The 21,999-nt window shown below is 38.9% G+C and overlaps 1 protein-coding gene across 2 annotated transcripts in view; it reads right to left on the bottom strand.

Moving 5' to 3' along the window:
* LOC136866931 (gastrula zinc finger protein XlCGF8.2DB-like) overlaps positions 1–19,427 on the bottom strand; it is a 79,091-nt gene extending 59,664 nt beyond the window's left edge. Inside the window, exons 1-2 of one of the 2 annotated variants that reach the window (XM_068226932.1) lie at positions 19,390–19,427; positions 3,935–4,063 (exon numbers count right to left, since the gene is read on the bottom strand). In XM_068226932.1, coding sequence (XP_068083033.1) covers positions 3,935–4,063; positions 19,390–19,395 — 135 coding nt within the window. In that variant the 5' untranslated portion in view covers positions 19,396–19,427. Of the gene's footprint in view, positions 1–3,934; positions 4,064–18,902; positions 19,075–19,389 lie in introns of those variants that run through there. The other variant, XM_067144022.2, reaches the window with a different exon arrangement.
* Between the last annotated feature and the right edge of the window lie 2,572 nt (positions 19,428–21,999).

Raw genomic sequence — 21,999 nt, 5'->3', positions numbered from 1 at the left:
GGTATTAGTCGCCTGGTCTATCTGGACATTATCCTTATTATCAAATACCTTTACATACCACCAATTGATTACTACTGCCTTCTGTAAGTCCTCACAAATACACTCCCCATTTTTATTGATGATCTGAGGAATGTCCTTCTTGGAACCTGTCTCTGCCTTAAAATATCTATATGTATCCTTCCAATGCCTTAAAATATCTATACACATCCTTCCAATGCTTCCTAAACTTCATAGGGCTGCCAAACTGTTTGCTAAATTCAGTTCCTTCAATCTCTCTTTACCCCCACAACCATTTCTAACTCTATATCTTTAAAATCTGCACCTCCTTCTTTATCTTTTAATTTCCCTGTGATAATATATATGGTCCTTACCACTCCTTACTATTTTTATAGGTAGATACCTGCTTTCATACTCTTCAACAACCATTTTAAACTCATCACATAAACAGTAAGCTGACAATTCAGCCAAGGAACACAACAGTAATATTAATACAATAATATTATGAAACACAGATGTGAGGGAAGTTTTCATTCTCTTTAAAATATAATATTGTTAACAATTTTAACATGTTAGGGCAGGTTTCCATCTCCTGACAATATATAAGACATGGGGAGGTTTCCTGTCACCTGACAATATAATGCAGTACATGGGGGAAGGGTTTCTTTTTCCTGACAATACAAGACTTGGGGCAGGGTGTCTACCTCCTGACAATACTATCTAAGATACAGAGGAGGTTTTCTGTCTTCTGAAAATACAAGACATGGGGCAGGATGAAAACCTCCTGACAATATAAGGGATTCTACTGCTTGACAATATAATACAAGATGTACAATATAGGGGAAAGATCCTACCATTTGACAGTACATTTAAGATATGAAGGAGGCTATTTACAATACAAGACATGGGGAGGGTTTCAACTTATAGACAATATAAAATACAGGGGAGGTTTTGCTTTTGGGAAGGATTGTTAATTGGAATTATGTTAAACGAGTAGATATGTCTGTGATATTAGACACTATTTTATTATCTTAATTGCAGGAAATGTTGGAGATTGTTTCTTGATTTTGGTTTTCTGATCTTCTCCATGGTAATAACAAACAATTATAAGTATTCTTCTGTTAAGAATTTTATTTATTTATTATGTGGGCATTATTACTGGTTCACAAGGTTAAAATCCTCCCCGCGTCTTCTATTGTAAATAGCCTCCTTCATATCTTAGATGTACTGTCAAATGGTAGGATTTTCCCCTATGTCTTACATTTTGTATTATATTGTCGAGCAGTAGAACGCCTGATATCATCAGGAGGTACACATCATGCCGCATGTCTTGTATTGTCAGGTGACAGAAACGCCCCATATGTTATCTTGTATTGTCAGGTTCAAAATAATGAACACTCAGTGGAACAAATAAACAAATCAATTATAACTTCTTGACTGAATCAGAAGAAATTAACTACAGCTGTTTTCCTCCCTTTCTACTACCGTACATTTCGTTCCTAGGTGGTCCCAAGAGAAGACAGATTAATACAAAAAATTAATAATGGAAAAATCTGGAAATTTCTACCTTAAGGAAATACGGATCTCATGCTACAAATATCTCAGATCATCATACAAATAAGAATTTTCAAAAGCCAAAGCAAGTTCTGGATGAACTCTTATCACAGAAACCACTCAAGGCACACTTTGTAAATACTGCTAGTCCTCAATATGCAGTTTAGTACGGCAACTCACTCCAGAAAACTGGACTTCAGGTAACAAGAAGGAAATAGTTTGACGAAACATTAGTTTGGTGATGTAATGAAGGCACTACATAACTAGAAAAGCCTGGACCATGTGTTACTGATAACAGCATAATAAAACAATACTCAAGAAAATTCAAGGTTACTGCATGACCCTATTTAACAAACTCTTACTTCTTGGATGCTTCCTGTGAAATTCAAAAAGGTTACAGTTGTTGCCAATCCCATAGCAAACAAGACCAAGATGAACCATATAGAAGGATACTGTGGAATCTCTCTGGTATCAATACGTAGGAAATGCCTAGAAAGGCTAAGAAGTGAGGGCGAGAAATAAATTTCTGTGTCCTCTGGACTAATGCCCTCATAACATTACGGTTTTGGAATAGGTAAATCAACGATAGTTACAAAATAAGTTGTAACAATATTTGTCCATCAGTACAGATATCTATCACTAAAAAGCTGCCTTTTTACATTGACATTTGCAGGAGCTTTTGACAATGTTCGGTACACAGAAACCATGCATCTCATACAAACAATAGAATTCTCAGCATTGTAATGGATCAAATTGTAGTAATAAGGGACATTATCCCATAATATCATTTTCTCCTTTTGTGTTTTTCCCCTGTTCCAGTTTTTAACCAACCATATTTCATCTTTAAGTTAGGCTTTTTCCCTTTTCCTGCATTTCTGAGAGCCAAGAAAACATCAGGGAACAGTACAACAAAGAGAACAGAAATATTAGAAGAACAAACAATTTTCTGCAGAACACTATATGCAAGCTCCCACCTGAATACAACAATGGCAATGAAGCAAGACATCAGAGAGCACATTCCCTCTACACTGCCAAGCAAAGTAAGGAGTGCAATTGCAGAAATCAAGAACAGCAAAACTCCCGGTGAAAATGGCATCTGGAATGAGTTCATAAAAGAGGGAGCAGAACTTCTACTGCAATGAATCATGTTAAATTTCAATAAGATAAAGGAAACAGAAATCATTCCAGAGCAATGGAAGTCAAGCACAATTATCTCACTATACAAGAAAGGATCAAGAAATGATCTCAACAATTACAGACCAATAAGCCTTATGGCCAGTTTGTAAAAACTGTTTGCAAACATATTAACATGAATGCTGACGAAAAGACTGGATGAGAACCAACCATGTGAACAAGCGGGTTTCCGCTCTGACCATATTCACACCCTCAACCAAATCATAGAGACATCTACAAATGCAAATGTATATTGAGAAGACACAGGAGTACAATACACCACTGTACATAGCTTCAGATGAATACAGCAAGGCATTTGACTCAGTGGAACATTCAAGTGTACTCCAGGCAGCAAGCAACCAAGCTTTCCCACATAAACCTTCTGTGAGCTTCACGATTAATATGACTGCACTATAATGGACCAATTCTGTATATATTCCATGGTATATGGAAAGGTGAAATATGTAGTGTCCTTTTTGTCTGATTAATTAAACATTTTTCGAAAAGGATGATATTTTCCAGCTGAAGACAATATAATATGATTACAATATTAAACTTTCAGCAACTCCTGAGCTATATCACATCCACAAAGTAGCTGGTCATAAATTCTGGAATGCAGTTCTAATCATCTAGTTGTTATTATTACTAATTTTATCTCCCACAAACTGGCTTTCCAGATTTCAAAACTCTAAGATGATAAAAATTTGGCCCACAAGAGATTGGTGTATTTCAGCATCTTTAATACCATCAGATGGATCAGGGATTTAATGTGCAAGCTCTCTACCACATGAACTACTTAGACTAGCATTTTTGCTGATAAGACGAGGAACCAGAGGAACTATAATCTACATATGTCAGAGATTACAAGGAACTGTGCTGAGTGCAATAACAGTTCAAAAAGGGATGAAGAGAAACCCAATTCGTCTTCACAATATTACCAATGAAATCAGCTTTCAGATGCTGTGCATCAAATAAGATCCATACTTACAAACTCTGCATTTCCTCTGTTTATGTAATCATATAAATAGAACTTAGTCGATTTGAGATTAGTATAAAAATATCCCCCTATATATACCTTAAGTATAAACAGCAATGTACTGTTATATATCCTGAACTACAGATATAAGTAGTGTTATGTAAACAGTCAAACCCAGTCAACTTTTAAAGGTTAAATTCTAATCACTATAAAGCTATCTGTATTGATACTTACACATGAAGTACTTGCTGTTTCCTCAACATAGACTGGTTCCTTTTTTATCTTTACCTCCAAGTCCATTTTAAATAGAATGTGCAGGTTTGGATGCTGCTGGGGATGTGAATACCTTCCACTGGCCTCACACTGAAACATGAGCATAAGCACTGTTACTGTTGTTTGGGCCTTCAGACCATAGTCCCTTTTCTGGAAACTGAACCTCAGATATCAACATTTTCACTGAGAAATTATCTTCCACCACTTGGTCGGGATTCATTAGCATGCACATGGTGAAAGCCCTTTTTTATTGCCCATTGAACCTTTTGAAATACGTCTCCGTAGAACCCTGCCCTGTGGTACTCACTACACGTACTTTAATCTCTTCATTATGCTTTGGCCTCTATACCCAAACCATACACATTTTATTTATAGCACCAAAACAAATACATCCTGTGGTGATGTGGGATAGAAAAGGGCTAGGAGTGGTAACAAAGCAACTGTCATGCAGCATTTGACTGGTGTCAAAATGGGAAACCACAGAAAACTATGTCCAGGGCTGCCAACAGTAGGGTTTGAAGACACTATCTGCTAAATGCAAACTGACAGCTGAATGACCCAAATCTCCAAAGGATTTTATACATCACATACCCTGGACTTTAATCTGAGCCAAATATGGGTGTATTTTACTTCTTTGAATCAAATTTTCCCTAAGAGCAACCTTCTCATCAAATACATTCATTAACTATTTATTCATGACCTGGCCTATGTATTTGTCATTGAACAACTTTAGACAACACTACACGGGTTCAGTTCACTTTATTTCTGCACCTACTATTACCCACAGTTCAACTCAAACAATGCAATGCTTCACACTTAATGTAAAATAGTAGAAAATTTAAGTTGGTCAAACAGACGGTATAAATTTTAAACCCTCGAACACACCTCAAAGGCATTTAATTCAACATTAAAAGCTGGATTTCCATCTTTCTAATAGGGATACCTACACATCACATGAGCAAATTTCGTTTCTTAAGAAAGTTTTTCCTTGTATGAGCTATCACAGGTTATTCGTTAACGTTTTGAAATGCTGAGTTACCAATATACCATTTGCGATCTCAGTGCTGAGTTTTTTGTTTGCATGTAGAAAACTCAAGAAATATTAACAGGAACTGACAGGCTTAAAATATATCATCACTGCCGGGACAGAACCTCCTATGTGAAATATTTTAGCTTAGAACTTTGGCCGGTAAGATTCTGTCATCTAAGGTGCAATATTGTGTGAATATTGTCAAGGCATTCTCGCTCTTCATAATATATGTGCTGCGGGTCAGGATATCTCAAAAAATATCATCACATAGGAGGTTTTGTCCTGGCAACGACAATATATTGGGTCTTTATTAATCCACACCCAAATTCAAACCATAGTCCTTTTAGAGACATTTATGATCTTATCCAAACTAAAATTTCACATCAATTACGGTAACACGTTTTGTAGCGTATCGTATGTGAACGTTAATTTGGTACATGGGGTTCCAATGGTCGTACAGCATACCTTGAGACCTTAGCTACTCAGGGTATGTCAAATCGAAGTTATATTCCATCTGTAGGCGTAGCCACACATTAAACTGTAAGGTGACCCCTCAAAACAAAGTGAATACTGGTGCGTCTATGTCGTTGTGGGGTACACAGACTACTGCGGTCATTTAAGCACATTGTACTTAAACCAGCACAATCCATGGGACATCTTAACAAGGTTCAAATCGCAAGGGCTGTCCCTTTGACCCAGGAAGGAAGGATTTTCCGCCGTATTGCTGTGGATCTCAGTGTCTCTCCGTCAGTTATTCAACGCTCGTGGAATCGCTACAATGAGACAGGCCAGTCTACAAGGAGGGTTGAACAAGGTCGTGAACACATAACAACTCCACAGGAATACCAATATCTGACCACTTGTGTGTTCAGGCATCGTTCAGCAACTGCCAGAGAACTCCAACAAGATCCCAAGAGGATCACTGGAGTCACAGTGTCTAATAAGACAGTAAGGAACAGGTTAAGGAAAGTGTCCTTAAGACCCAGATGTCCTGTTAGAGTGCCCGTTAAACGCAGCAACATTGCGCAGCTCACCTTCTGTTTGCCCATACCCACGTCGACTAGCAACTTCACCAATGGAGACCTGTGTTGTTCACAGACGAGTCCAGATTTTCCCTGACACAGCGTGAAGGACATCAACGTATATGGAGAAGCTATGGTTAGGAGTAAGTGTCAAATGTTGTCCAAGAAGGTGACCAATTCCGACACAAGGTTCTGTGACGGTGAGGGGTGGTATCAGTATTGATGGCCATACGGATCTAGTTGTCGTCCGTGGTTATCTTACCACTGCGGGATACGTCGAGCAGATACCGCTACTGCATGTGTTGGTTGCTGCATACGGTGTTGGTGCTGAATTCGTACTCATGCACGACAATGCCAGGGCTCATGTAGCGCACATCACCAGAGCTGTCCTGCGAGAACTGGACAACGAAGACATGGAATGGCCAGCAGTGAGTCCCGACCTTAATACCATCAAGCATATGTGGGTTAGGCTTGACGGAAGTGTTTGTGGGTGTCCTGTTCCAACTCTCCAAGACCTAGAACAGGCTCTCATTGAAAAATGGGACCTGATACGGCAACGTGACCACCATCGACTTATACGGAGCATGCCGCGTAGGTGCCAAGCTGTGATAAATGGTTGTGGAGGACATGCACCATACTGAAGCTCTCAAACTGTGATAAAAATCCACCCTGAGGGACTGTTATCACTTTGTTTTGCCCATATTTGGACATTTACGTTGGTGTCCTGAAAATGAACGCGAATCCATCGATGTCCTTTTGCATAAGTATGAAGGATGAGTTCTCCTCCTAATCAACACTAATATCTTACTGATACCTAACTAATAGCTAATGGATTATAGAGTCCTTTTGTATACTTCAACAGTAAAGAATAAAGGTTTCGTTGGTAATATACCTGGGTGTGAGGTATTGTTTTGTGGAGAACGATATATGTTCAAAGACATATTCCCCTATCTTCTTTGAACTGTGTATTTTCCAAAATCTGTAAACAGGTTGCTCCTCACTTACAAGTAGTGAAGTTTTCACATTTTAATAAATTCAATAAAAGTCTCTTATTTTCATCAGAACCCCCAAAGTAGCAAGAAGAACTTGGTCGTTGTTCTGCAGTTAACTCAAGTTATAGATGACTGACATCTACAAAACCTTCCATAATTTATTTTCCAAAGTAGTACAGTATAACATCGTTCCCACAAGATGGCACAACATCGCCCTCAGGGAAAAAAATGAAAAAAAAAAAAAGATCTCGCACACCATCTATAAGTGGGTGATACAGATGTTGATTCCCATAGGGAACATGAAATATTTGTCCTGAATGAGTAAATTTATAATACCAATATAATGGTCTGTCATTGGACATTATAAATTTTCCAGCTATCTCATTCTTGGTTGCTTGCATTTTGCCCCTATGTGCTAAGTTGGGCTAAGTGGGTGTGCTAAGTACCAACTGACGAGCCCAACTTAGCACATAGGGACGAAGCGCAGGCAACCAAGAATGAGATAGCTGGAAAATTTATAATGTCCAATGACAGACCATTACATTGGTATTATAGGTGGGTGTACAATTCCATGATTCAAATGTTATTGGTTTTAAGTCCTACTAACTAATTGGTATCATTTTCAGAGACAGTAAGTGACCTTGAAAAATCTGTGGTGAGGTGAAATGAAAGGGCATAAGGCCTTCAATGCCGGGAGTGCCCGAGGACAAGTTCAACTCGCCAGGTGTAGGTCGTCCATGGGCGACCTGCGCGTCATGACGAGGATTAAATTATGATGAATACAACATATACACCCTGCCCCCATGCCAGAGACATTAACAAATGGTGCCGTGAATCAAACCTGGGATCCCTGTCACCAAACGCCAGCATGCTAACCATTTAGACATAGAACCAGACTGTGATGATATAAGAGAGGATAATGTTCTGATACATCAACAAATAGTACAGAAATACCGAAAATCAGAACATCCCTAAGATTTAAAACCATGAAACATTACTACCAATATATATATATTACTATTTGCTTTTTTGTTTTTTGTGGAGGTGATAAAAAAATCATAACTGTTTCTAACTCGTGCACAAAAAAAAAATAACACATCAGTACAATAATCTTGTAACTTCATGTTAAAATTATCATTCTCTATTCTTCACTCCCATTGGAGAATTGTGATTGGACTGTTCTAGAATGGTACCCAAAAATATTCTAGCCCACTGAACACAATTTACAGTGTAAGCAAAAAGGATGTGAGCCCAAATTAAAAGATACACATTATCATGTCTTCATAATTTCTATCTCCCTGCAAATTCCCAAGAAACTTTCATCACATTTTCGCACCTCATGTCCTACCCTGACCAGAAAACAAGACCATGCCCCTAAACGCCACTACTTTTACAACCCCTCCTTCATAATCTCTGTGTCCTGGCCGTTGAAGTCTCTACCAACCAACATCAGGGACAATGTATTTCATGCTGCAAGTGCCTGTTCAGTGAATTCCACTGACTTGTTAAAAATTAGACACAGCACTTGCAGTGCAGTAACACATGTGACTGATGACATGAGGCAAGCTATGGACAATAAAGAACTGATATTTCTAGCATTATTGGACTCTAGTAAAGCTTTCGACACTGTTGACAGACACATACTTATATCCAAATTAAATAGTTTAAATTTCTCCACGAGTGCACTCCAGTGGATCAGATCCTATCTCACCGATTGCTGGTAGTGTGTACTTAATAACATTCATACATATACATACATTACCATTAACGATTGTTATACCTTTCAGCATTCAGTTTGCAAACCTCTGTGAATATACTAATCGTCACAAGAATCCTCTATTTTCAACCAGTGCTGAGGCATCATTTAGTTCTATACCTCTTATCTTTAAATCCTTAGAAACTGAGTCTAACCATCATCGTCTTGGTCTCCCTCTACTTCTCTTACCCTCCATAAAAGAGTCCATTATTTTCCCAGGTAACCTATCCTCCTCCATTCGCCTCACATTACCCCACCACCGAAGCCGGTTTATGCATACAGCTTCATCCATCGAACTCAATCCTAAATTAGGATTTATCTCCTCATTCCAAGTACCCTCCTGCCATTGTTTCCACCTGTTTGTACCAGCAATCGTTCTCGCTAATTTCATGTCTGTAACTTCTATCTTATGAATAAGATCATGGGTGGTCAAGATTGGCTGCGCAGTAGATGTTAGTTTTCCCTCGTCCTGCTCGTGACGTCATCACAGGAGCACCGTGACTGTAGGATACAACCGCACGTGTATCTCATTTCATTGTTTATCGCTGTCTGTCTTATAAAGAAAAGATTTCCATGCAATAACTATGCGTAGTTTCTTTGCGTATATTGCTATTGGTTTATATAGTGGCCTACTGTATATTGCGTAGTGTGTGTGTCGTAGTTCGTTTCTGTGAGATCTATGTTAAGTTGCTGTGTTTCGTGCAGTAAGGTGCACTTATTTTCTTTTTGTTAGTTGCGTGAAGAGTGTAATAGTAGCAGGAATGAAATTTCTGTGTTCATAGTATCATTGTAGCATAGATTTTTTTCTTCTTTCTTAATCTGGTTACCCTCCAGGGTTGGATTTTCCCTCGGACTAAGCGAGGGATCCCACCTCTACCGCCTCAAGGGCAGTGTCCTGGAACTTGACTCTGGGTCAGGGATACAACTGGGGAGGATGACCAGTGCCTCTCCTAGGCGGCCTCACCTGCTATGCTGAACAGGTGCCTTGCGGGGGGATGGGAAGATTAGAAGGGAGGGAAGCGACCGTGACCATAAGTTAGTTACCATCCCCCATTTGCCTGGAGGAGAAGTGGAAACCACGGAAAACCACTTCCAGGATGGCTGAGGTGGGAATCGAACCCACCTCTGCTCAGCTGACCTTCCGAAGCTGAGTAGAACCCGTTCCAGCCCTCGTACCACTTTTCAAATTTCGTGGCAGAGCCAGGAATCGAACCCGGGCCTCCGGGGGTGGCAGCTAATCACACTAACCACTACGCCCCAGAGGTGGGTGTATATATTTGTGTGTGAAATTTCTGTGTGTTCATAGAATCTTAGTAGTGTATATATTTGCGTGTCATTTTGCAAAATTTTGAGTGTGAATAACATTTCTTAAATTTGTTAGGCTAAAGCAGATGATGTCTGTTCGAAATAACTGACAACAATGCCTGGATGTGCAGTAACTGGCTGTCTGTCATACAGCAGCAAGATGAAAGGAACAGATATTGTGTATCATTCACTTCCTAAAGCTTCAGACCTGCAAAAAGTTTGGATATAAAAATGTAAAAGGAAGGGTTTCTTCTATGTAGCTACTTCTACTGTGTGTTCGCGGCATTTTACTAACGCCAGTTATGTTTGCGATTTAAGAGCAGAATTACTGCATTTACCTCCCAAGAAGATCCTGAAAAAAGATGCAGTACCTACAAAGAACCTTCCCGGTAGCAATTACAGTAGTAGCCCAGGAAGTGCACAATTATTCCTGAGAAATTCGTCAGTTCCACAGTCCTCGGAGCAAAAAATGGAGAACAGATCACGGACACTCACGGATGTGCTGAACTGTCACGCATACCTAATATTATACGCAAAGTGTGTCAAATAATTAGCAGTAAATTCCCCGCTGTGCCACCAGAAATAGTAAAGATGTGTTAGAACGAGAACATTTATACGCATACGACAAATGAACATTCGGGCAAGGACTGAACAGCTCATCGGCGAAAGGCACGACAGTGGATTTCATCTTCAAAAGCAGCCACTTCATGACATCTAATTAAGTGTTTTTACTGTTCTTTCTTATTCTTTAATTTTAAAAAGTAGGACTATCTATGCATGGTTTTGAATATGAACTTACTTCTGCTGCTGTTATATGTGTTGAGCTTTAAACTCGATACCTACGGAAGTGAGTCAGTATATCGTATGTTAACATACGGTAGTTCAATTACGGAAGTTCTGCTGTCAACATTTAATATTACAAACATTTCATATCTCTAAATATTCATGGTAAATATTTGAGAGCGCGTAACCTTCCTCAAACTAAATACAGGAACTTGGATTTGTTAATAAATTTCAACCATTGGTCAGTGTGCCGCCACGTTACATTTACGCCTTATTCGTAACAGAAATAATGAAAACTTACTATGCTGTACTCCCTTTCAATCTTATTACAGCAGTAAACTTTATCTGGTCTGCAGTTAGTTCTGAGATACTGTAATCTTTGCTGGTATTATGAGATTCCTACTGATCTGCGCGCTCTGGGCTAGGTTGCTTTGCTCCTACTGTGACGTCATTTCGTTAACCAATAGCAGCTCGTCTCGCGTTGGTCCCAACCTTTAGTAGTGTTTAAGAACCTTGGAATAAGACATCCTGAGACCACCCAGCTTTCGCTCTCGTAAAGCGAAGTTGGTCTGAAAACAAACCGATGTAAAGATATTTTCATCTGGGAGCTACCTACCTTCTCACAGAATACTGTTGATCGCAACTGTGAGCTCACTGCATTAGCCTTACGACACCTTGATTCAATCTCACTTACTATATTACCATCCTGGGAGCACACACAGCCTAAATACTTGTAATTATCAACCTGTTCTAGCTTTGTATCACCAATCTGACATTGAATTCTGTTGAATTTCTCACCTACTGACATCAATTTAATCTTCGAAAGGCTAATTTTCATACCATACTCATGGCACCTATTTTCAAGTTCCAAGATATTAGACTGCAGGCTTTCAGCACAATCTGCCATTAAGACCAAGTCGTCAGCATAGGCCAGACTGCTTACTACATTTACACCTAACTGAATCCCTCCCCGCCATTTTATACCTTTCAGCAGATGATCCATGTAAACTACGAACAGCAAAGGTGAAAGATTATAGCCTTGTCTAACCCCTGTAAGTACACTGAAACAAAAACTCATTCAACCATCAATTCGCACTGAAGCCCAATTGTCAACATAAATGCCTGTGATTGATTTTAAAATCTACCTTTAATTCCATAGTCCCCCAGTATAGCGAACATCTTCTCCCTCGGTACCCTGTCATGTGCTTTCTCTAGATCTACGAAACAAACACAACTGCCTATTCCTCTCGTAGCATTTTTCAACTACCTGGCGCATACTGAAAACCTCATCCTGACAGCCTCTCTCTGGTCTGAAACCACACTGGTTTTTATCCAACTTCCTCTCAACTACTGATCGCACCATCTTTTCCAAGATGTCAGTGAAGACTTTGCCTGGTACACTAATCAATGAGATACCTCGATAGTTGTTGCAATCCTTCCTGTTCCCTTGCTTAGAGATAGGTGCAATTACCGCTTTTGTCCAATCTGAAGGTACCTTACCAACACTCCATGCTAGTCTTACTACTCTATGAAGCCATTTCATCCCTGCCTTGCCACTATATTTCACCATTTCAGGTCTACTTTAATCTATTCCTGCTGCTTTATAACAATGGAGTTTATTTACCATCCTTTCCACTTCCTCAAGTGTAATTTCACCAACACCATTTTCCTCCTCCCCATGAGCTTGGCTCTTGGCAACACCACAAGGAAGATTTCCTTTTAGGTTGAGAAGATGTTCAAAATATTCCCTCCACTTCTTCAGTGATTCCCTCGGATCTATTATGAGTTCACCTGACTTACTCAAAACACTGTTCATTTCCTTTTACCCTCCCTTCCTTTAATTCTTTATTACTGTCCAGAAATGTTTCACTGCTGCTTGACCTAGCCTTTCCAGGTTATTACCAAAATCTTCCCACGACTTCTTTTTTGATCCAACAACTATTTGTTTTCAGCCAATTCTGATAAGCCTCCTTTTTACGTTTACAAGCTGCTCTCACTTCGTCATTCCACCAAGATGTTCACCTTTTCCCATCTTTACACACAGGTATTCCTAGGCATTCCCTTGCTGTTTCTACTACAGCATCCCTGTAGTCGACCCATTCTCTTTCTGTATCCTGCCCCTGCTTACTGTCTACTGCTTGAAACTTCTCACTAGTCATATCCATGCACTTCTGTCTAATGTCCTCATCCTGGAGATTTTATACCCTTATTTGTTTGTAAACAGATTTCACTTTCTCTACCCTAGGCCTAGAGATACTTAGTTCACTACTTAATAACAACACCAAATATTCAGATTGGCATATGTTTGACGTAGGACTACAACAAGGATCTGTACTGGGCCCTCTATTTTTCTCTTTGTATATAAGTGGCATAGCTTCTGGATTAAAACACTGTAAATACAACTTATATGCAGATGATTTACAGATATATATACACAGCAAACCGGAAAACTTACACCCAGAAAAACTTCACGTGAATGAAGACTTGATGGCCATAGCTATATGGACCAGAAATCATGGATTAAAATTAGACCCATCAAAATCCCAGGTAATAATTATTGGTTACCCTAAATTACTTTGCAAACTGAATTGATTAGTGTTATGACAGGTGTCCATAAGTTGTACTCCCATGCAGTATAGCCAATATGTAAGAAATCTTGGCATAATATTTAATGAACATCTCTCCTGGTCTGCCCAAACTATATCTGTGTCTAGAAAAATATACACTGTCTCAGTAAATACACATTCACTTTCCCTTTAAAACTAAAGAAAATTCTTGTTGAATCACCCGCATTACCTCATTTTGATTAGTGTGATATAGTTTACAACAACCTAGGAGTGGACTGGGGAAGGAAGTTACAGTGTGCTCAGAATGCTTGTGTAGGATTTATCAGTGGACTTCATTATGCTGACCATGTCACACCATCTTACACACGGCTCGGGTGGCTTCGCCTGCAGGAATAACGCACACTTCATACCCTTTGCTGTTGCATAATCTTCTTAAAAGTTCTCAACCAGCCTATCTCCGTGCTCGCATGAAGCTCCTCTTCACAGACCATAACAAAAATACCTGATCCTGCAAAACCATGTGTTCATCCCTTCCTGTACACATAACAGCAAACTTGGTCTGAAAACAGACCTATGTATGGATAGCTTCTTCCGGAAACTGACTTGTTTTTGCAGAATACTGTTGATGGCAAGTTCGTGCTCACTGCATTAGCTTTACTGCACCTTGATTCAATCTTACTATATTACCATCCTGGGAGAACACATCCTAAATACTTGAAATTATCTACCTGTTCCAGCTTTGTATCACCAATCTGACATTCAATTCTCTTGAATTTCTTACCTACTGACATCAACTTAGTCTTCGAAAGGCTAATTTTCATACAATACTCGTTGCACCTATTTTCAAATTCCAAGATATAAGACTGCAGGCTTTCGACACAATCTGCCATTAAGACCAAGTCATCAGTATATACCGGACTACTCACTACAGTTCCGTCTGACTGAGTCCCTCCCTGCCACTGTATACCTTTCAGCAGGTGACCCATGTAAACTACAAACAATGAAGGTGAAAGATTATAGCCTTGTCTAACCCCTGTAAGTACCCTGAACCAAGAACTCATTCTACCAACAATTCTCACTGTAGCGCAATTGTCAACATAAATGCCTTTGACTGATATTAATGATCTACCTTTAATCGCATAGTCCCCCAGTATGGCGAACACCTTTTCCACATGCTCTGTCACATGTTCTCACTAGATCTACGAAACAAAAGCATAACTGTATATTCCTCTCAGAGCATTTTTCATTTACATGGCGCATACGGAAAATCTTATACTGACAGCCCCTCTGGTCTCAAACCACACTGGTTTTTATCCAACTTCCTCTCAACGACTGACCGCACCCTCCCATCCAAGATGCCAGTGAATACTTGCCTGGTGTACTAATCAATGAGATACCTCAATAGTTATGGCAATCCTTCCTGTTCCCTTGCTTATAGATAGGTGCAATTACTGCTTTTGTCCAATCTGAAGGTACCTTACCAACACTCCATGCTAATCTTATTACTACGAATATGAAGCCATTTCATCCCTGCCTACCCACTATACTTCAACATTTCAAGTCTAATTTCATCCAATCCTGCTTTTCTTTATGAAAAATGGAGTTTATTTACGACCTTTTCCACTTTCTCAAGTGTAATTTCACCAACATCATTTTCCTCCTCCTCATGAGCTTGGTTGTTTGTGACACCATCAGGAATATTTTATTTTACATTGAGATGATTTTAAAAATATTCCTTCTACCTGTCCAATGATTCCCCGGGATCTATTATGAGTTCACCTGAACTACCCAAAACACTGTTCATTTTCTTTCTCCCTCCCTTCCTAAGATTCTTTATTACCGGCCATAAAGGTTTCCCAGGTGCCTGACCTAGCCTTTCTGGGTTATTACCAATATCTTCCCACGACATATTTTTGGATTCAACAACTATTTATTTCACCCTGTTTCTTTCATCCACGTACAATTCCCTGTCTGCATCAGCCTTTGTCTGGAGCCATTTCTGATAGCCTTCTTTGTATGCTTACAAGTGTACTCCATTAATAATATCTTAACGCAAAAATTTAAGTAATTAATTGTCAATCTTGTAATTCCTATATTGGACAAACCAATAGGAATTTAAATTGTATCAGGAAAATCTAAATGCCATCAAAAACAACCATTCTTCAGCTATGAACGATTTCAGACATAACTGTATGGAATCTACATGAAATCATTCACCGTTACCACAAACAGTCCTCGGAATTATACTTGCACTCCGGGGACATCGCTACTGAACAAATGCATGAAAGCATGAGGAAAACTATAATTAAAGTCCTATATACAGGCAGCCGTAACATTGGCGACCCAAACTCTTACAGAAGCATAGCTTTGAAGAGTGATATATTTAAAACTTTCACCAGACTAATAACCAACAGCCTCACACAAGAAACCAAAAACCTGACACAAAGGAAGGAAACTTAACCCTACACTGCATGAATTTATTTACACCCACAACTCTGACGTGAAAATATTATTATAGGGAGATTAGATATGTAACATCACATTGACAACATATTTTTGATGTATTTGATCATACTCGTAGGCAAAAAGGGAAAAATTCAGGAATGTGCAAAAACGCTACATCATGCATTGTTACCCAGTATAGTATATGAGTAGAATTACTGTTTATTACTTATAATAACATAGAATAACAACTAATAAAATTATTTTTAAACAATTAAAAGAGATTTATTACATTGAAGGAATTGGAAAATAATAGCTTGCTCAAATGGGTAGGTCATATCCGCAGTTCAATTGAAGCAATAGCCTTTGAAACAATCTGCATTATTTTTCAAATGCAGTGCTGCTCGGTCATGACCATCCATCAACGGCTGCTAATTTCAGATGACCACCACCCCAAAACATAGATTGCATGTTTGCTGGGTAACATTGCTTGGCCATCCATCCATCCATACTTCACATCACAGCCTGCACGGTTCCTAGGTAACATTGTCTGGCCAGCCATCCATACCTTACACCACAGTCTGCACGGTTCCTACGTAACAATGTCTGGCCATTCATCCACACCTTACATCACAGCCTGCACGGTTACTAGGTGACATTGTCTGGCCATCCATCCGTACCTTACATCACAGCCTGCAGAGTTGCTAGGATTACACTTTTGTCAAACTACCTTCAAGTAATGCATATTTTCAGGTGATTCCGAGATATAAGACATTTATGTCAAAAGGAATTATGAATATATTTGATAAAGGTTAACAAAACCATGTTGAGAAAACACAATATAAATTACAATATATATGATTATTATTATTATTGTTGTTGTTGTTATTATTAGGACTTAAATCTTGCAGCATTAATCATTAAATAGAACACTATCAATAAGTACTTCAAGTCATTGCTGCCCTTCGCCTTCAAACATGCATCTGAAAATAAATGATTAGCTGCATGATGTAGCAAAAACGCTACACTCATATTTCATGACTTTTTAGTAACAAATATTGTAAATTAAACATCATTAGACATTTACGCCAAAAGATAAGTATATTGTGGATAGTGCAGTATTTTTGTTAAACTTCAATCGTCAGCAAATCACCTAGAATTATATTTCAATGCTACTCATGCATGTACAGCCGCCATGACACATGTCCAACTGCCTCAGGCTAAGATAACATAGCACATAGATGGAGAAAATCATTGCCCTTAGCCCCCTGTAGCATAATTTCTGGAAGTACAGATTTCAAAGATATTATGTATATAGTTAGGTTTGCCATTTTTTAGCATTTTACTGGACTACAAGAAGAAGAATATTATGTAGCGAAAACGCTACACTATGCAGTGTAGGGTTAATGGACAACAAGGAAGAGGCCCTGAGACACCTAAAAGGAAAGCTGTATTGCGTTCTTCTTGATTACAAGAAAGGTTTTGACATTGCAGAGAGGAAGAACACCCATGGAAAATCTCCTTCGAGACAAGAAGAAAACTCATGGCAAATCTGGAGCATTGAAATAATAACAGTAAGTTATTTATTAGACTACCTAATCAATACAAAGTCTAGTCTTGGATAATTTACATACATTTTTTAACTTATAATGGTACATGTTTCACCTTCCCTGAAGACATCATCAGCCATAGTCTTAACCTTAGATTGAAAATAAGTGTCTAAATAACATGTAATAATGAAATGAATTTTTAAATCTTGAGGAGATTCGAAGTAAAATAACATTAAAATTAACAATGATGGTTTAAAAAATACAATGTGATGAGATGTAATAGTGGACGTATTAACAAAATTAACATTAGAAGGTTGCTAAAATAAGTGCAATGGATAAAACAACAGATTGTTATACAACAAGTAGTAAGATTGCTATAAAAATAAAGTTGACAGTCTGGCGGTTATAATTAGACGATAGCGAAAAATCGTATATAATCAAAATAAAGAAGAGAGAATAAGAGTCAAAGGTTGGTCGAGAGATCCGAAGTTAATCGTAATCTTGAAGATAAAAGAGGAAAGTCTGAGGCATATGGTGAAGTCATAGAACACATTGATGATATGAAGTTTTGTGTTATTCTTATAGGACTTGTGACCAGTGGGCACATTCGTACCGAATCCTGTGTTGCATGAGGAAATCAATCAGTCACTACTGATCTGCATTTAGGGCAGTCGCCCAGGTGGCAGATACAATCTCTGTTGTTTTCGTAGCCTTTTCTGAAATGACTGCAACGACATTGGAAATTTATTGTCTCCCTTGGTAAATTATTCCAATCCCTAACTCCCCTTCTTATAAACGAATATTTGCCCCAACTTGTCCTCTTTATTTCCAACTTTATCTTCATATTGTGATCTTTCATACTCGTAAAGACACCACTCAAACTTATTCGTCAACTGATGTCATTCCATGCCATTTCTCCACTGACAGCTCGGAACATACCACTTAGTCGAGCAGCTCGTCTCCTTTCTCCAGTCTTCCCAGCCCAAACTTTGTAACATTTTTGTAATGATACTCTTTTGTCGGAAATCACCCAGAACAAATCAAGCTGCTTTTCTATATTTGCAAAAATGACTTTAAATACCGTAAATACACCTCACTTTCACTTAATAAATACGGACGATGAATGTGGTTAAAATGTTTGTGTATGCTGACAAGTTTCTATCAAAGAAATGCATTTTCTCTGGTATATCATTTCGGAAAAGGCTAGGAAAGCAACAGATAGGGAATCTGCCACCTGGGCGACTGCCCTAAATGCAGATCAGTATTGACTGATTGACTGATCATCATGTAAAATACATAAATATGTAGCAATACCGGTAAGACATTTTTACATACCAACAAATTTCTTCGTCAAAATGACTACGCGTTAGTCCTAACCTTCCTGGTATACCACGTTCTTTTTTCTAGGGTTAAGAATGGTTGGTGGGTAATATTTAATATCTACAGCCTATCATCGGCTGAAGTATGGAAATCTTAACTTACCTTATTTCCGTACAGTACGATATTAAATTCCTTATTGAGATACATAAAACTCGCAACGGTAAATGACTGAGACTCCAACTTCATTAGCAAATTGTTTAAAGCTGTGGACACAGTGCACCGTACGAATTACCTAATTAAGAAAATCTTCGAGAAAACCCGCAATCCACGGAATGAACCTCGCACAATATGCCCAAGACCCACCATTCCAAACAAATGAATACGAACATTAAAGAACAACAAGCCAACCCCTTCAAAAGTAAACCCGAAATAGTGAACAGGGCTTCTTAAGAATTTATAACCTGTGTGTTGTTCCTCGACCATACAAATATACACACGGTGTAATTCTCTTCTACTTTGTTGAGCTTTGCAATTCACGTTTAATTCACTTATATGCAGATAACTGCTATACTTCCAGAGAAATATACAGTTAAGTCATCTGTGACAAGTGAAATCAGCCTTGACCAACTATTATTCTCATATCCGTTACCTGCATTATAACACAAGGCCTTGAAATAAAGCCCAGAGACAAACAGTTCGAAGTATGCGCAACTACGAAGAATCTATAAACGCCTAGTGAGGGAAGCAAAAAAGAGCATCACCAAAAAGAAGAAAGTGAACTGATGCGTGAAACAGAACAGAACCCATATAAACCGCTAAATACACGGCAACCAACATTTCCTAGATGCATTTCAACAGATGTTTGGGAGGAACATCTACGCAAAGTAGTTCAAGATAGAGAAACACGCCCTGAGCTGGAAATGGCAAGTGATGTCACGAACGTCGAACCTTTTACGGAGGAAGAAGTAGCGGAGGTCATAACAAGTATCCGGAACAACAAATCAAGTGGACCCGACTCTATATACGGTGAGCATATTAAAGAAATATGGCCTGAAATGAAAGGTGAAATAATCAATCTTCTTAACGGATGCCTAGAGCAGAGCAATATTCCGGACAGTTGGAGGAAATCTACGGTCAAAATGTTATACAAAGGGAATGGAGACACTGGGGATCCTTACTCATACAGGGGAATCGCCCTGGAATGCACGATGTTCAAGTTACTGACTAAATTACTATGCAAGAGGCTTACAAACATAATAGGAAAAATAGAAGCACAATCCAAGCCATTAGGCCCCTACCTGCCTACTCAACGACATACAGACTACCTTTTCAAATCCAGAACAAAAACTACATGCAATATTTATAGATTACACGAAAGCTTTCGATTCAATCAGTCGGAAATTAATAATAGAGAAACTACAGCAATTGGTTGGAAGAAAGAACTATCTATTGCGAATTATTCAAAACATACTTCACGACAACAGCATAATCATCAGTGACGGTATAAATATCTCACGACCAATTCATCAAACAAACAGGGTACTCCAAGGAGATCCACCGAGCCCTCTGCTCTTCATTGCAGCAACAGCTGACGTAGTTCAAGCAATATCATCAGAAAAGGTACGCCTATATATCTATGCAGATGATATGGTAATAACATCAACAGACCAGGTAGAATTGCAGATTGCCTTCGATCAATTGGTGCAATGGACAAAGGAAAATGAACTACAAGTTAACGAGAAAAAGATTGTGTCCATGAGCTTCAGAAAAGGGGGACCACAGGCCTCTTTCTTCTAGCAAGAAAAGAAACTAACAGCAGTGTCACACTTCAAATATCTCGGCATGACCTTACAAACACGTGGCATCATATTCAGAAAACACATAGAAGACAAAGCAAACACGACTATCAAGGCGATGAACGACATAAAACTCATCAATAGAATATCAATTGGAGCAGCAATGAAATTATTCAAAATTAAAATCACTCCTATCATAACAAATGGACTAGAATTAATTTGGATACACTGCACCCAGAGAAATCTGGAACAGATTGAGAAAGTGAAAGCCACTTTTCTGAAAAAAATATTATGCCTTTCCAAATTCACACCGTCTCGACTCGCATACGAGCTCACCAGGGAACCTTTCTTCATTGAGGAATTACGCCTACAGCTACTTTTGCCACCAACTCCTGAATATAAAGGCCTCATGGAAGTGCTTTGGAAAAAGAAAAATGGAATATGGTCAGAGTTCTACGCTACAGACGCTATGATCTACAGCGATTGGCAACAAGGGAACTATGAGCTGAGACATTAATGACACGCTACGCTGTTCATGGCTTCCACTTCAAGGTGTGCATGACCAGCAAATATCACGATCCAGACGTCACCTGTGTTTGTGCTTTGTGCAACAGAAGCTGTGATCGATATCACGCAATGATATGCAGTGAAAGGAAGTGCTCATTGAAAATGCTTTGCAGTGCGGTACTATGCTAATAACTATTGTTAACTTTTTTTTTTTTTTTTTTCCTGCACATTGTGCGCTTTTCCTCTTTATTATAAATAAAGCCCATAAGACGCTATTGAAGTGGTCACATTGAAGTTCAATGTCGAACCGCTAGGGTCGTTTACTAGCCCCCTCGCCACAGAACCGCTGTCGCAGATATCCATGCCTTCAAATTAGCGCTGTTAACGGAGCGGTTGTTTACGGAGCGGAGGCTCCGGGCGCTTTCAATCGGTGCCTCCGGAGAACCTCCGATTGAATTACAAGCGCGTAGTTTAAACTTGGTACGGGAGAAATGAACGAGCATTTGTACAGGAATTTATAACTTGTCGCTGTTAATGTGAGAAACTACGCCCCTCCGTTAATACTTTAGTTATTTGGCGATATTACAGATAGCATTCTTACGTACAAACACAATAATTATGTAACAGAACCTCCGATTGAATGTCAAGCGCGTAGTGTGAACTTGGTACGGGAGAAATGAACGAGCATTTTTTCAGGAACTTATAACTTGTCGCAACTATTGTGCGAAACTAGGCCCCTCAGTTAATACCTTAAATATTTGGCGATATTACGGATAGCATTCTTACGTAGAAACGTAATTATGTATCCGAACCTCCGATTGAATGTCAAGCGCGTAGTGTGAACTTGGTACGGGAGAAATGAACGAGCATTTTCACAGGAATTTATAACTTGTTACTATTATCGTGAGAAACTAGGTCCCTCAGTTTATACCGGTACCCTTATTATTGGACGATAA

Source organism: Anabrus simplex, chromosome 3, assembly GCF_040414725.1.
Source record: "Anabrus simplex isolate iqAnaSimp1 chromosome 3, ASM4041472v1, whole genome shotgun sequence".
Taxonomy (NCBI): domain Eukaryota; kingdom Metazoa; phylum Arthropoda; class Insecta; order Orthoptera; family Tettigoniidae; genus Anabrus; species Anabrus simplex.
The sequence above is the reverse complement of the archived record's forward strand: the minus strand, read 5'-3'. Positions and strand labels throughout refer to the sequence as shown.